The following is a 16,598-nucleotide window of genomic DNA, read 5'->3' on the forward strand; positions in this document are numbered from 1 at the left end:
TAAAGTGTGGTAATGGCTTCAGAAGTGGAGTTGGACCTATGACACAGTGCTGTGGCTCCCTGCTGCTCCTTTATCATTTCAAATGGTCAGTGTAAAGGATTATTCAGCTACAGTAATGGCAGCTTCAGGTGAGTCATCATTCACTTACCAATGGAGTCGTTTCCGGGTGAAAAGCACCGCAGCATCCCACCTGCTCAGGTAGCTAGCGTTAGCATTTCTCTTGCTAGCTTATTTAGAACAGTTGTTTTCCCCCAGAGTGAATTCCTCTCTCTTCTTATCCGCACCACGAATTTATCCGTCAGCTTTGAAAAGATTGTTAACAGTGTGATATGGTTCATAATTTAAGCACAGCTAAACAGCTAGCTGCTAACTTTAACAGATGTTAGCCACATTAGCCCTGGTACTCTGCAGCCTCTGTGTCTTGGATGAAGACCTGACTGAAAATCAGCATTCCTATTGGCTGATCAGAAACGTTGCATCATTTGTCTCCATGCAGATTCCCAATGACCATAGAGATAAATACATACAAGTATCGGACAGTGTCGCTTACTAACCCTACTTCCAGCATCAAAATAAAAGCAGCAGAAATGGTCCATCATCACTCATGCATCATCATGTATAAGCAAAATGTTATTGTTGTTATGATTGGCTGTAAGGGTTTTTTATTTGGGGTTATTCTCCCGATTATATTTACATTCAAGAGGCCAAACCTCAGAGTTATTAGAAAATAATAAAACATTATTCAGCTAATAAAAAGTAAACACACACAAATGTCCATACAAGAAGTTGGAATCATTAAATGTTTGACATCTACTTGAGTACAAAGTAGAATAAATGTTTTTTTATTCATTGATCAACTAATCAATTGTAATTTTCTTGACTACTGGGTACTATGTACTATACCACTATTCTACTGACTACAATACAACAATGTATTATATTTTAGAGGCTCCTCAAATGTTTTGTATGTAAATAAAGTAAATAAAACTGGAGTAGAGGTGGAGTAGAAGTAAAATACGATAACACCACATTTGCTGTTAGATGCAGTACTTAAGTAAAGTAAACTGTGTTTGAATAAGTGTTGAAATAGATGCTGCATTAGTCAGTGAATGTAAAAAATCTCATCTCATCTCATCTTATCTCATTTTATCTCATCTTATTTTATATAATCTCATCTATTCTTATCTCATCTCATCTCACCTCATCTCATTTTATCTTATCTTATCTCATCATATCTCATCATATCTCATCATATCTCATCTCATCTCATCTTATCTTATCTTATATAATCTCATCTATTCTTATCTTATCTCATCTCATCTCATTTTATCTTATCTCATCTTATTTTATATAATCTCATCTATTCTTATCTCATCTCATCTCATCTCATCTCATCTCATCTCATCTCATCATATCTCATCTCATCTCATCTCATCTCATCTCATCTCATCTCATCTCATCTTATCTTATCTCATCATATCTCATCTCATCTCATCTCATCTCATGTTATCTCATCTTATTCTTGTGTCACAGATCATTGTTCAAATGTGTAGAATGTAAAACAGGTGTATTTCCCTCTCCTCTTAGAAGATTAATTAAGAGCTGAATGAACTGGTTGTTGAATTAGTCAGAAGTCAGTGGGTCAGTTCATTATACATTATTCTCCTCTTACAGCGCTGCCAGGTCACCAGCAACCGCAGATCCTCTATGTCATCCTCAAGATGAGTGAGACACATACCAGAGACAGGACCGTGCACATCCTATAACTGTCCTTCTGCAGGTCTTCAACACACACATGCACACGCGCACACACCGAAAGCTCTCGTCTTTCCATCTGGTAAAGTGGGCTGTTGTGATTGATTTGTGGATTTGCTCCTTCTTTTTTCCCCTCCATTTAAGTGAAATAATGTATGGAAGCAATCTGGCAACAGACATTTTGGAAAATCTATTTGAAATCATTTCAGCTGAAGCCATGGCAGTTTGTCTTCTTAGGGGAGAGGAGCAAAGTATAATTGTCTGCAGTCTAGTAAAACACAGTATAACTGCCATCACACTTGACTGAGCTTATAGCCAGCTAGTCCCATGGCCTCTAGAAGATAGAGCAGTTAATGTTCCCTTTTATTTTAGCGGATATGTCACTTGTATCGCAGATTTATACCATGATACAGCAATTTTGTCCAAACAGATGGATAATGGTGTCACCAGCAAAAAGCCCAGTTTTTTATTGAGTTTGGAGCATATTGTTTAGATAGGGGGACTGTGTTGAACAGCTCTGTCGGCGCTTTCTCTCTTTATCTCTCTAATCTCGCCAGTATTAGATTTGATCATTTTTGTTTGAAGGAGGAAAATGTGGCTGTAATGGCTTCCTAATAGCAAACACAGGGGATACAAATCCAGGGACCCTGTTCTGTAGTGCTTCCATAAGCACCACTGATTTATAGAGGTCTTTATGACAGAAAGGAAAATGATCTGCTGCAGGTATAAATCAGGTGAGGAGTAGGAAATTGAACTTAGATATCATCTTGTCAGATGCTTAATGCTCTTCCTCCTGTCACATTCGATAGGACCAATTTGGAGAATCCTGCAGAGGTAAAAAGAACACAATTAACAATGACAGTGTGGTAATAGATGAAGCTATAAAATGAACCTGCTGCCTGCAGGATGCTTTGTATGATTTCCGCATGAGGTAGTGGCAGGGGTGTGTTGTCTCGGCTTTTCATTTCTTCTCGTCTGTCCTCGCTCTATTCTTCTTTTCTGGTTTTTGGCGTTTTCTTGAACGTCCTCCACTAAAACGGCGAGAAAAACAGAGGGAAAGTGTCGTCTTTTATGGCCCCGAGCCTGCCCTGTAATTGAATTATTATGCTGCGTATGACAGGACGTTTTTATGTTATTGATTCCCAGGGCATGTTCCATCCTAACACTATATAAAATTAATCAATATATCAATTGTCAAGCACTAAAATTATGCATGCAAGGGGACATTAAAAGCACAAAGAGCCTAAATAAATTCTAAAGCAGAATATGCAAGGACCTCAATCCTAAGTGAGGCGATTTTTTTATATTGTGATGAAATAGATGTTTTCATGATGTTTTTCTAAATGCTTGGGCACTTGTTCTTCAGCGTATCATCAAGGTGCAGCAGGGATTTGCACTAATAATTGTCTAACTGTATTGTGCTCAAGCAGATGTCGCCACACTTGCGGTGTAATGAGTTCAGGAAAGGACAGAGAATGACAATGCTCCCTGATCCCTGAATGTCACTCTGGTATAAACTACGGCGCAGTGGTTTATTGCCGGCATCATGCATTCAGCAGCATTCATTTTGTGATTTGACAGAGAGAGCGTGGGGGTGGAAAAAAAAATTAAACGGAGGGGCCCATCCATCTGGGTGTGCGTAGGTTTCAAATGACTTGAATTTTGAAAACTAATTTCTCGGAAGCTGATGACCTTTTGTTTCGAAGCCGCTCAACTTTGTCAAGTGGCAATTGGAGTCCAAACAGCTGAGGAGTTTTACAGTAATAGCCGGAGATCCGCTGAATGCTCGGGAACCATCGCCCCTCGCAGCTCATCAAGCCAAGCTCTTGTATAATCTAATTTGATTTTAATGCTTCTCTGAAGAAGATTGTGCTCTTATTACTGTGTAATGATGCTGTTGTCAAGAAGCAGTGGGGATGTCTAATATCACCACCATGTTAACTGCTTCTGTGACACTCATCTCAGCATTTTCCACATCGTCTCCAATGCACAATGGCTTATGCTGTATGCTTTATGACTTTGTTGTTCGTCCTGTTGCGTCGAGCTCCATGATTGACAGAAATATAGCAAATCTTTAAAAGCCCTCTTCTTTATTACCTACAGTGTGTCTGATATGGTACTTTTTTCGTATTCAGTACAGTAGATAGAGCATAACGATGAAGGTCTTTGCCGAGATGAGGAGAATTCTGAAGTGCTCGCACTCGGGGGCAGCAAATGGAAAAGTGACAAGCCTGGTGCACTTGTCTATTTTACTTATTCCGCGCCTCTGTTTCATATTCCGCCTCGCACCGCGGGGTTATTTTCCTTCGGGGTTCAGGAGGGCACGCTCTTTCATTTCTTCAGAAAATTGTTTCGCAGGATTTCAATCTTTGGCTGCGAGATATGACAAAACACAATATCAAGAACACTTATGTTTCTTATCTGCCATTTTTTCTGGGTATAAATAAAAGATCAGTATAAATTTAAGTCAAGGGGCCTCCAATGCACATGTGAGAGATGAGTGCGAGAAGAACTATGAACCTTGGGACAGCCCCACTGTACATTTTCCTCGCTTGCTCAAAATTACCTTGGCACGGGGGCTGTGTGTGTCATTTGTTATCCTTGAAAATCAATTAGTGTTTCCATGATAGCAATCCAGATGTCACCCTCAGAGTGTTTGGACAATTGGACAAGAAAACCTTTTGTTTTCACATTATGTAAACAGCATTTCTCTGGATCGTTTGTGCAGTAATAGGTTGAGGCGACGGTCAATTAGGTGCAGACTATGATGACTACAGTATAAACACCCTGATGGGAGAGTTGAAGGGCCATCCAAAATATTGATTGCGCCTGAATAAGCCTTCTGTTTTCCAACTGGGTAAAAAATAATCTCACCACACAAAAGCTTGTCCCAGAGTAAAAGCTGTTTAACTAAAGGCGAGAACACAATTTATACTTTTTTTTGTTTATGGGCAGCCTACAAATCTGTGTGATCTTTCCATCTGTCTGAAATTCTTGGAGCATTGTATATAGAGAAAAGAGCCAAACAAAAAAAAAACTAAATGATGTTACAGAGTTGAAAACCTTGCACACAAATAATAATTCCACCGACTATAAAGCACAAACTGTCAAGAAATGATTCAGTGCCGTGGAATCAGAAATATTACTCAAACATACATTTTCAAACCACACAGCAGCGAGATGTGCTGGTGATGTATTACTTATGATGATGCACATATGGGCAGCCTATGTATACTGAGCCACCTCCCAATGGTGTGAAAACATCCAAACATTGTCCTATTGATGTCCCATTTTTTTCTCCCTGTTCGGCTCTTGTCAGAGGTCAACCTCAAACAGCATGCGGTGGAATCAGGCGTTACTGTCGATGTCACATTGATGCATTACAAGGCCCGGGAGGTCACGTCTCTGTAAACATACATTATCAAGAGCCATAGAAGATGTGGGGCGTTGACCTCACCGATGGTTTACGGTGTATCTTCAGGGGAGAAGGGTTACGAGATGGCAGGGAGCGGCCGTGTATCCGCAATGACTTTCTTGTTGCAAATGAAGAGGGTCAAGCAATCAAGACCGGCCAGGCTCTGCGTCAGCACCATTATCGTGCACTGTCTGAAATGATCAATGAGCGAAAATAAAATGATCACAAGCTAAGATTGGCCTGCTAATGAAAATGGACCGTTTAAATATGATCCTCGGTGAGGAGCAGGAGAGCGGAGGGCCGCCAATTTAAAATACACAGGTAACAGGGATACATGTTGTTAGCATGGCGGCTTAAATGTTTATTTATTGTGGCCTGTGCCTCTGCCGGGAAGCTTATGTTTTCACCCTTGTCAGTTTGTCCGTAGGATTTGGCAAAAACTACAGAATAGATTTCCACCGCACTTGGTGGAGGGATGGGACATGGGCCGGGATGGAACTCAATAAACTTTAATGCAAATCCAAGCTTAGGGGCAGATCCAGGAGAATTTTTTCCCACTTCCTTGAACATTTTTAGATTTGACATTTTCACCAGGGAATAACTCATGGATTTTTATTATTAAAACTTGGCATATTTAGGGGACTGATATGTATGAGTGTGTACAATTTGGTGCAGCTTGATTGAATGGCAGAAGTATGCACATTACGAAGTGCCATTGTAGTTCATTCTGCCTAGGAGACTGATTTCACCTCTGTCTGTTTGTTGGTTTGCAGGATTACAGATAAACACTGAGCTCATTTCCCTGAAATTTTGTAGAGATCTTACAATAAAATAGGGGATGTTTAGGGGACTGATATTTTTGAGTGTGTGCAATTTGGTGCAGATCCAAATAAAAATGCAGATCTATTGAATTTAAATATGGTTTTATAAAGGGGGGGGTTATGATCCTGAGCACACATGTACACAGATGTTCAAAAATATTTATTTACCATTATTTATACAGGTCAGAAAACTCAGACATTCAGCAAACAGATACTGTCTTTAAAGACTGAAAACAGTTACATTTGTATTATTGTCTATATGTAAATATGTCATATCGACAATACTGAGACGGAGACTTAAAATGTAAAAAGGCACTTAAAGCAGGTGCACAGTACCGACATAAATCTCTTCCTTTTAGAAATAAATACATATTGTATGTGCTTTCCTATTATGGTACCATGGATGTGTAAACAATTCATTAGCGCCACTGTGCTACAGAGTAACTCCAGTCCACATGGTCATGAAAGGCACTGAGGTGTAGAAAATATTTATAAATATTCCCCATAAATAAAATTGTATTTCCCGACAAAATGCCTTGTTTTCTGTAAACCAAGAGAGCAAAATGCAAGAATTCAGTCAAAAACAAATAAAATATGTAATAAGAAAGACTTTTCCAACGCAACATCCAAAACAACTAATATTTTACCACCATCCTCATTGGGCTGCATATTACTAGGAACACGGGTTGTTTGGCATCTGCTACCAAACGCTAGTGCTACATGATTTCATATTTCATTAATAACAGCCATAAAAGACTATTCTCAAAGGGAAGGACACTGTGTACAGTAAGTTGAAAATTGTATCAGCTGCTAGCTTGTTACCGTGTTATTCCAACTTACGGCAATTTCTTAAACTCATCACGTTTCTTCGAAGAAAAAACTAAACTCCAGCATGACTTGTAATGAAATCACTACGCCACTGTTTTATTCCACTTCCATGGCAGACAAGTCCTGCTCTCCGTCAGATTTCTCCGAGGGCACGTCTTGTGACTCTGGGGAGCTTTGCTCGTCTGACGTAGGATTGGACTCTGCGGTTGTTGGCGTTTCTGGCTCTTCGGCATCTGGTTCAGCAGATGCATCAGTAAGCTTGGATTTCCCTGATAATGACAGACAACATTTCAGTTTAGATGTGTAGATGCTGAAAACAAGACTCGAAAAAGAAGGAAGGAAAAGAATGAATGCTACTGTATATGTGTCCAATAAAAATTGGAATTTCTAATTAATAAAGTCTGATCAATTTACAGATGGGCTGATATGAGCCTTTTGCAGACATATCAGTGTCAGAATTTAAATGAAAAGATTTATTTTACAGAATAAACAATGCAGAAAAATAGAGCTTGTATGTTTTTATTTTACTTAATTCAAGTTCTACATATCTGTATTTTGTATTTATTTTATAGTTATATATAATAAAGTTTATGCTTGAGTGTCATTATTACCTAAACTAGACTGCTCGTCGTCTACATCAGCATCAGACGCTTGGAAGGACGCCTCAGATGGCATCTTGAGTTCGCCAGCGACCACGGGGAGACTGGGCGCCTGAGGCCTGGTCTTTCTCGCAGGGTTCAAAAAATAACAATATGCACAACGGAACGCTGAAACAACAACGAGAATAACACAAGACATATAGTTAATGTCACCTCACTAATACACTCTCACACAGACATGGATAAATATACATGAAGATGAACCAATGACAAAACATGCCGGAGATGCATAAACGTTTCAAATTGATGGGTAAGACTGGTTTGCATATTCAATCTTCAGCCGTTTTGCTTACAGGGGTCGGTAGTGGCAGAGGCATTTAAGACCATATGATATACTACACTGCCAAATGCTACAGTGCACAGTGTTCGATGGAGACTGACAGTGATTTCTCGGCTCTCCTCAATTTCTCTCCTCTCAAACAAACCGGTCGAGGCAGATGGCCGCCCATCCTCAGTTCCTTTTTCTTTTTTAATCTCTCCACTGTCACCAAGTGTTTGCTCATTGTGGGAGCTGTGTAATGAAAACCTTACTATGAGCCTCAAGACAATGTATGTTGTGGTTTGCTGCTGTACAAATTAAATTGAACTGAATTTATGTTTCATAAAGTCTTACCGATGTATTCAAACTCCTCTTTTATTGCCATTCCATTATGGGACAGACACTGCTGACATATGAGAGCATATCTGTAAGGGAGGAAAGACATCAGGTGAGGACAGTATACAGGACATGAAACATTCATACTGTCCTTAGCTTAAATAAAGCACAAGCAGAAGAAAGTCCCTGTTAGTTTTAACACTGATCTCAGTGGCAAGAGATATATTTAGAAGATTTCTATTACGTTAAATGTTTTAAATGTTGTATTTCAGGTAAAGCATCATTTCAGTGTTTTAGTAATATGCATGATAAACTATTGAATAACATTTGTCATAACGTTACTATACTAGTGCTACTATATCTTACTAGTCTTCCCCATATGTTAGTTGATTTCTGACAGGAAGGTTTAAAGTAGAGCCTGACTGATATGGATATTTATGAGCCAATGCAGATACCTATATTATGGAGTAAGAAAAAACCCGCTATATAGGCCGATACATATATATTAGGAGTTGTTGTTATTACAAAGTAGTATAACTGAAGCTAGTTTTACAGTTTAACCAACAACTTTATTATAAATAACTACAAACAAAAATAAATATAACAAATTATATAGAACTTGAAATTAAGAAAAGAAACTATTTTCATGTAAAATGTAAACATAAATGCACATCTTTTATAGCATTCTAAATTCTATTAAATAAAAGTTTTCATATCAGTTAAGTTAAACGCTGATAGTGATATGTCTGCTAACGGCTCATATTGGCCGAGTTTATCAACCAACCAATAAATTGGTGGGGCTGTGGTTTAAAGACAAGGGACCTCCAACCTGTTCTGAGGGCCGTCTCCAACCAGATACTCAATGACTCTGTCCATAGCACCTCTGTCCCTTGGGAGCACAGGTCTGGCCAGGGGCGGACCTGGAGGATGCATACCTGTTAAAACACAACACCAGAGGCGGCTGGTCACAGCCTGCAGTCCTGAACAGAAACTGCAATAAACAGGTCCCTCTTTGAAATAGCTGAGCCTCAGATTCACAGTTTACTGCACAAACCACGATGAATGTTACAGAACACGCCTCTTTTTCTTTAAAGACTTTACACTGGATCTCACTTGCGAAGCACGTCCAGAATCCCCACTGAGTCGGTGCGTAGTAATTAATATAATCTAACATCAAGAGCAATCATAGGAAGATGACTGGTCATTTCTGTGAGACTTGGCAGAGTCTCGGCATCCTGCTGGTTATTAATTTACCAACATATGGAAACTCTGTGGTGACTCTTTGTATCAAATTGCTTTTCACTTTCAATTTTCGACAGAAGCAGGTGATAACATCAAGTCATGTAAACCATTTGTGAGGGGTTCCCAATGCCAAAGGCAATTTCACCAAGCATTAAAAGACATTTAGTGAGATTCCAGCACCATTGCCCAGAGAACAAACGCAGGTCTGGCTAATTAATCACAGTTAATGTAATCCTGCTTCGTGCAAACTTCACAGTTGGCATTCCACATGGCAATTACACCATGCAGCTTCCTCTAGGAACACACTTCCTTTACTGTTTGCACTTATTTGCATCTTCTATTGAGTGTTCATAGTCCAGAAATAATTTGTATTGAATATTCAACACCTCTATACTGCACAGATGTCTTCTATACACAACAACTGCTCTTCTGACTATATCAAAGCTATTTATAATCCAAGTTCACAACTACACACTTATTTGAGGAAGGTTGAACCTTTTAATAAGATATTTAAAAACTACATTCATACAATTACCCATTACAACTAATGTGTAGCATACACCACCCTTGCTGACAACACACACCACAGTGCCTTGAGCAACTGGGGACACAGAGCCAGGGAAGAGTAAATCACACCTTAATCGACCACATTATGATGTGGTCCCCCTGTGTGGAGGTAGCTCACCAACTCCTGGAACAGGTGTTCCCGGGGTCACAGGCCTCCTCATCAAGCTCTGCTGAGCAGCGATAGCCGACAGGCTCCTCTCTGGGGGTCCACCAGGAGCGGAGTGGGAAACTCGTCCAGGATACGTGGGCCCAGAGGCAAGAGGAGGGCGGGCAGCGGCGGCGGCGCTGCTCGCGGGATTCACCATCATCAGTGGGGTTCTTGGGATGACATTGCGGTGACGGATTTCTAAATACAGACAACAATGCAGGTTGCTTAACACTAGTATGAAATGCAAGAGGAACAGAGGTAAATCAGTTCCATCTTCAAAATGCATTGATACCTTGTCCTGGTTTTGGAGTCATCTGAGGTCCGACTGGAGTAGATTCCAGCTCCTTCACACAGATAACGAGAGTTTTAATAAACATGGTATAAATCCAATACAATTAGACAAACTGCCTTTTATTAAAAAGTACAAAAACTCACCATTTTCCTCTTAGAATCAGGATCAAATCTCTCCAGAATCATTTTAGCATTTTTGTAAGTCTCGGTTTCCATAACATCTTCAAGCTGCAGAAAAGAAAGTATTAAAGGACAGATTCTGTTTTTTTACAGAAACATTCCCCTAAAAATGATTGCTATAATAAAATGTCTATTTCCAAGTAATTAGAAGATGATCATCTGATGTGTTACAAACAATTTATTATAAATCACCTATCATAACATTACAACTCAACGTGACTGATAAAGGCCACCAGAAACTTCACCAAATAGTGCAACTTCACTGAACATTAGTCAAACGTTTCTAAATGTTTACATATGATATGAAGAATAATTACATTCACTACTTCGATAATGGAGAGTGTGAAAATCCATCAGCCCTAATTATTGAAAGTTATTAGACTTGACGGAGGATGACAAGCAATTTCTCAGATTTATTTCTTTGCGGCACTAAATGCTATTAATTAAAGTGGCATTAGCGGAGTGGTTTACTGGGTTAAGGTACTGTACCGATCAAACACTGTCTGGATCAGCAAGATTGGACGAGCAAGTATCGAGCTGCTAAACGCTGAGAAGATCAAAAAGGGGAACACTGCAAGGCTTCCCATGTAACTTTAGAATGAACCGGAGATCCTGACTCATCAAAATTACAATGTGTTCTACAAAGATAAGTTATATAACACGTTTCTCTTACTTATCTCAGCCACATATGTGTGACAGCTGCTTTTTGAAGTGTTACTTTGCAGTTTTCTCAAGCTAAACGCTGATTTCAAGGACATGAGAGAATATTTGTAGGCTGCTAGTGGAGCTGAAGATCAAAAGTTCAAAGATACTGTTTATTTTTGGATACTACTGCAACTGAGGACCATTGTGTATCTTAACAATTATATATATATATATATAATGTATACAATTATGGTACGGTATTTTTCAGTACTCTTGCAATTTTGGAGCAACTCATCCAATGCTAACAATCTTTAGTTAGTAGCAAGATGCTAGGCTGTTTGAAATGAAAAGTTATGTTATTGATTTTGACAGAAGAGGAAACCAAAGATACACGTGAAACAAGTGAATATAGGAAAGAAACTTACAATTTTCCTTTTTTGTGCTTTAAGATCCTCTAATTTGTCATCTGGAAAAGAAACATTTGGCAAATTCAACACCGGTTGAAAATGTGTAACAATGTTTGTATCAATAGCAAAAAAGAACCTTACTATTTTTCTCTGTTCTTCTCGAAAAAATGATAATAAGCATTTTTCGAAGTAACCAGACTCTACAAAAGAAAAAAATAACAACTGTTATTTGTTATTTATCAAGCGTAGTAAAAAATGTGACTGACCATCATGTATACTCACAATAAGGGGAAAATTATGAAGGGAAGAGACAATATGAGCCGTCCCACTAACTGTTCGGGCAGGTACCAGAAATACACGACTATACATGTTATCAAGAAGAAGAGAGACGAGTAGAGAAGCAGGCGCCCGACCCAAATCTTCAACTGCCTCTGATACTTTTCACCGTATTCTTCAAGTGTCTGTGTATCCTGTGGAAAAAAGAAACAAGTGTTCAGTTAGTACAAAAATACATTTCTATTAACATCATAGTCTTTTTAAGTTTAAGAAAAGTTTTTTTTCTTCATTCAGATTGCAATAGTTCCAAAAGGTGATATATTTACAAACAAAAATATCTATAAGTACAAGCTTAAGACTAACAGAACAATTAGTATTTTCTCAAAATTAATACAAATGTTACTGCCACAACAACCACTGCACTATTCAGCATTTTTCAAGTAACATATTAACACTGATCCCACTAAATAGTTTCCCCCAAAAACAACATTAATTCCATATTTGTTTATTGACTTTCAGTAAAATCCTATTGTGATGATATGAAATTTAACATTTATTATTTAAATGTATTCAAATCACACAGTAAATCAAAACAAACCAAGTATTTAATTTATTGTTTTTACCCATAAAAGATGTAATAGTAGTCTGCATAACAGTGATATGCAGTTGAATTCCTTTCAAAATCAGTTCATTATTTCAATTCTCACAATGTACAAAATGAGATTTTTTTCACAATATGGATATTATAAGTCAACTTCCATCTTACTTAGTTTTTCATAATAATATTATGGAACGGAGACAACAGCAGCACACAACACCTGGGTAATGCAAATGAACTCTATGGTGACATGTTTGTGTTCCTTCTCTCAGGTCTGGATCAATAAAGTCTCACAGGAGGCTTTTCAATGAGGCCGGGAGATCCATCTATATTCTTTTCTGATATGAACATATTACTCTCATCTAATTTAGATGTTGTACACGTTGTGGCTTGAGGCTATTGTACAGTCGGACAAGTCTGAAACTGAACTAAGATTATTTGACCTGTTGTCGGGCAAATTTGCAGCTAAGTATTTTATAATGCAAGTCACCATTGGCTTGATGCCACCTCTCCCAACAGTCTGCATGAGGGCCATGCCTTTATATAGATGAAATGGAAGCAAAGTTTATTAAGAGTAACTGCTTGTAGGCATGTAGCATTTTAGAGCAATATAACTAAATTAATGAGTGGGAGCATACCTAAGTTGTTTGGTCAAATTAGGATCAGAATTCCCCTCCAGTAGAAAAGACTATTATTTTTGCAAATAACAAATGACTCACTTATCTCTAGATTTATTTTAAATGAAATGTTACACCGCTGCTTTACAGTGCTGGTTGACCCGTCCAAAAATAGGACCCACTCTTGGTCACTATGGTTATACTGTAACATGTGTGTCTGTCACTCTAAGCACTGGATAAACTGATCTTGCATTCAGTGCTGCAGCACATCATGCATGCACTTGTGTATCTGTGGCCTAACCGTGCATGTGTAATATTAGGTCGTTCAAAACATTCTGTCAAGAGAGATGAAGAAACCAGCGAGCCCAACACTCGTCTCTTCACTATTTCAACGCAACCTGACCTCTTCCGTGTTTGTGCAGTGTCTCCTGCTCCAAGGACAGGTGCTCAAAATAGCCTAACACCCGCTTGACTGCAGAAGAGCTCTAAAGCCCCATCAGTCAGCAAATGAGGATTTGGCATTCATGGATGCATCTGTTTGCTTATGGTCAGAAGATGATGCGTGCAGACACAACCTGTCCTCCACAGCATTGTTTCCACTTCAAAAACCAATGTTCTGACTGTACAACAAAAGAAAACTTAACACTTTTAACTTTTCTGCATTTTGGCATGTTATTAGAATAATAATATTGATTGTATCAACATGTATAATTACAGGGGGTCTGTGTTTCTGGATCAAATCATCTTTATAAACTTCATTACACTGATAACTGCCTTTGGTCCCTTGAAATGATAATTCTTCATTTGGTTGCACTTATTGACTAAAGGCGTCTGTGACAACCCTGAATGGATTTGTTAAGTCCATGTTTTAATCCAAACATCAAATAAAAGAACTAAGCAAGAATGTACAGTTGAATTTCTTTACTAAGGCATTATCATATCCCACAATTACAAGTTAACGGAGATAAGTGAATATTAAAAAAAAATATCACACATATGGTTTTGTTTTTTATCTGAATGACAAAATGAATGGCTTTTTTTAGTTTGTAAAACAACATCTCTCTATGGAAACCAATTGATTTTAATGTTTGTGAAAATGTTTCTTGTCAATGAAGGCTTTGGTTGTCTATTCCTCTAATGAAACACTTAATACATTGTACACTGTTCCCACTGTGCAGCTGAGGCTCTAAATGCTTCAAAAACATTTAGAGCATGATTTCTCGTGCTTCAGTCATTTGATGGCATGTTTTCTTTCACCCCAGGCAAATATAAAAAGGAACATTTTCTCATTTTTAACTATACCGTTAAAATAAAATGTGTTTAGACAATTATAAGTCAATGTGGAAACTTTTGAATAGTGGAATAAGTTAGATTGAACATACCTTATCGATTCCTTCCAAAAGCTCTACAGTGGAGGGTTTAGCCTGCAAGACAAGACATTTTAAAAATCCATGTCAGTGGAAAATAATCTCAATGTTGCCATAGCAACTGCCCCCCCGATTGTGTAATCAACTTCCTGAAAAAGATCTGGAAACTTCCTGCTTCATCTTTCCACATTTTGTGTACGTGTGTTCTTCTGTTAGTGAAACAAGTTAGTCTGTGCATGGCACTATACCAGGGAATGGTGATGCTAGGAGGAGTATTAACATAAACATCTGAACTGTGATCATTTATCTAGATCCATCCAGAGTGTGGTGTGGTTCATGTAAATACTAAATATAAACTTCAAAGATTCTAATTAAACCTATTCTTCAACAAGGAAACAAACATTGTGCCGGCAGATGTGTGGTTACATTATTTATATAAACAGCAATAAGTAGAAAGACAAAGTCTGCAAAAGTTAAGAGACGAACCCTCCACCGTGAGACCACAGCCCCCATGTTGGCGATGAGGTTCTGTTCCTGGGACACTCCTCTGATTTGCTCTCAGGTTTCCTCTCCACCTGTTGACAAGTGTCTGGGTTCAATAAACACTTGTTTACTCATTACATGCATGAAGCTGAAAGTGATGCACTGAAATACCACATTAATATAATGTTTTTGATAAAGCTGCTTTAGATTGGATGAGGTTTTGAATCATTTTAAATCCTTCCCTTTGCATTCATAACAAAAAGGTTTTTAAAAGAGCTCAAACATATCTAGTGTAAAGTGTGTTCGATGCCCCAGCACCACACCACAGCATTAAGTCAATAAAACATCAACATGACAACTCGGAGTGAGGTGCACTGAAGGACTCTTAGAGCTACGTGGTCTTGTTGCGAGTTCAGTTACGATCTCACAGCAACACACACACACACACACAATGGAAAAAGCCGCTTTACACAAACTAACAATAACGACCACTACACAACCCGTCGTTGTGTGTTGTTGAGGTGAACACAAAACAGTGTGGAGCCACCAGGCTGAACCACCGTGTGCTAAATCGAGTTAGCAAACTTCACAACTGAACTCCGGAGGCGGCTGACATTTCCAACCGATGTTTGCTGAAGGCTGCGCAAACCTAACGGTACCAGCTTCCTCACGGAGAAGCCAGGAGACATCCACATGCAGCCGATGTGTCCTCCAGAACTTTAACCTACTTCATCTATACACTGATAAGAGTTAGCGCCGCCGTAACACGAGCTAACCTTGGGGGTGCTAACTGTTAGCTTGTAGCGCTAGCATACAACAGGACACCACAGAAGTGCAGCCAGTGCGACCTGAAGTTAGTTGACGTCAGCCCCCGGGTTTTGAATTAGAGAGAAAAGTGCAGTGACCGGACAGGAAAGTTCGATGTTAGCAGAGAAATGTTCAGGAGTGAAACACTTTACCTTCTGAGGGGAGCTGCTCAGGTTGGAACAGCCTGTAGCTGGACAGTCTTTAAACAGAGGGTGTGAGAGCCGAGATGGGGGAGTGTCCTGTAGCAGCAGCAGGGACAGGACATAGCTGCAGCAGGGACAGGACATAGCTGCAGGGGGGCAGGAGCTGCAGCAGGGACAGGACATAGCTGCAGGGGGGCAGGAGCTGCAGCAGGGACAGGAGATAGCTGCAGGGACAGGAGCTGCAGCAGGGACAGGACATAGCTGCAGGGGGACAGGAGCTGCAGCAGGGACAGGACATAGCTGCAGGGACAGGAGCTGCAGTAGGGACAGGACATAGCTGCAGGGACGGAAGATAGCTGCAGGGACATGAGCTGCAGCAGTGACAGGAGATAGCTGCAGGGACATGAGATAGCTGCAGGGACAGGAGCTGCAGTAGGGACAGGACATAGCTGCAGGGACGGAAGATAGCTGCAGGGACATGAGCTGCAGCAGTGACAGGAGATAGCTGCAGGGACATGAGCTGCAGCAGGGACAGGAAATAGCTGCAGGGGGACAGGAGCTGCAGCAGGGACAGAAGATAGCTGCAGGGGGACAGGAGCTGCAGCAGGGACGGAAGATAGCTGCAGGGACAGGAGCTGCAGCAGGGACAGGAAATAGCTGCAGGGGGACAGGACCTGCAGCAGGGACGGAAGATAGCTGCAGGGACAGGAGATAGCTGTAGGGACAGGAGATAGCTGTAGGGACAGGAGCTGCA

At 39.7% G+C, this 16,598-nt stretch overlaps 1 protein-coding gene across 2 annotated transcripts; it reads right to left on the reverse strand.

Moving 5' to 3' along the window:
- Positions 1–6,132: 6,132 nt before the first annotated feature.
- Positions 6,133–15,915, reverse strand: lnpa (limb and neural patterns a). Of its 2 annotated transcripts, none has more exons than XM_034574625.1 (13): positions 15,854–15,915; positions 14,898–14,986; positions 14,427–14,468; positions 11,836–12,023; positions 11,695–11,753; positions 11,572–11,612; positions 10,466–10,549; positions 10,323–10,374; positions 10,001–10,228; positions 8,903–9,008; positions 8,092–8,162; positions 7,431–7,586; positions 6,133–7,088 (listed from the first exon to the last, which is right to left on the reverse strand). In XM_034574625.1, exons 2-13 carry the CDS (start codon positions 14,922–14,924, stop codon positions 6,916–6,918), a joined length of 1,227 nt encoding a protein of 408 aa, XP_034430516.1. In that variant the 5' UTR covers positions 14,925–14,986; positions 15,854–15,915; the 3' UTR covers positions 6,133–6,915. The 2 variants fall into 2 exon arrangements, with proteins under 2 accessions (XP_034430516.1, XP_034430517.1); XM_034574626.1 differs by lacking the exon at positions 15,854–15,915 and adding an exon at positions 15,671–15,798 and having other exon boundaries at positions 6,916–7,088.
- Positions 15,916–16,598: the final 683 nt, after the last annotated feature.

The sequence above is a fragment of the Hippoglossus hippoglossus genome, chromosome 21, assembly GCF_009819705.1.
Source record: "Hippoglossus hippoglossus isolate fHipHip1 chromosome 21, fHipHip1.pri, whole genome shotgun sequence".
Classification (NCBI taxonomy): Eukaryota; Metazoa; Chordata; class Actinopteri; order Pleuronectiformes; family Pleuronectidae; genus Hippoglossus; species Hippoglossus hippoglossus.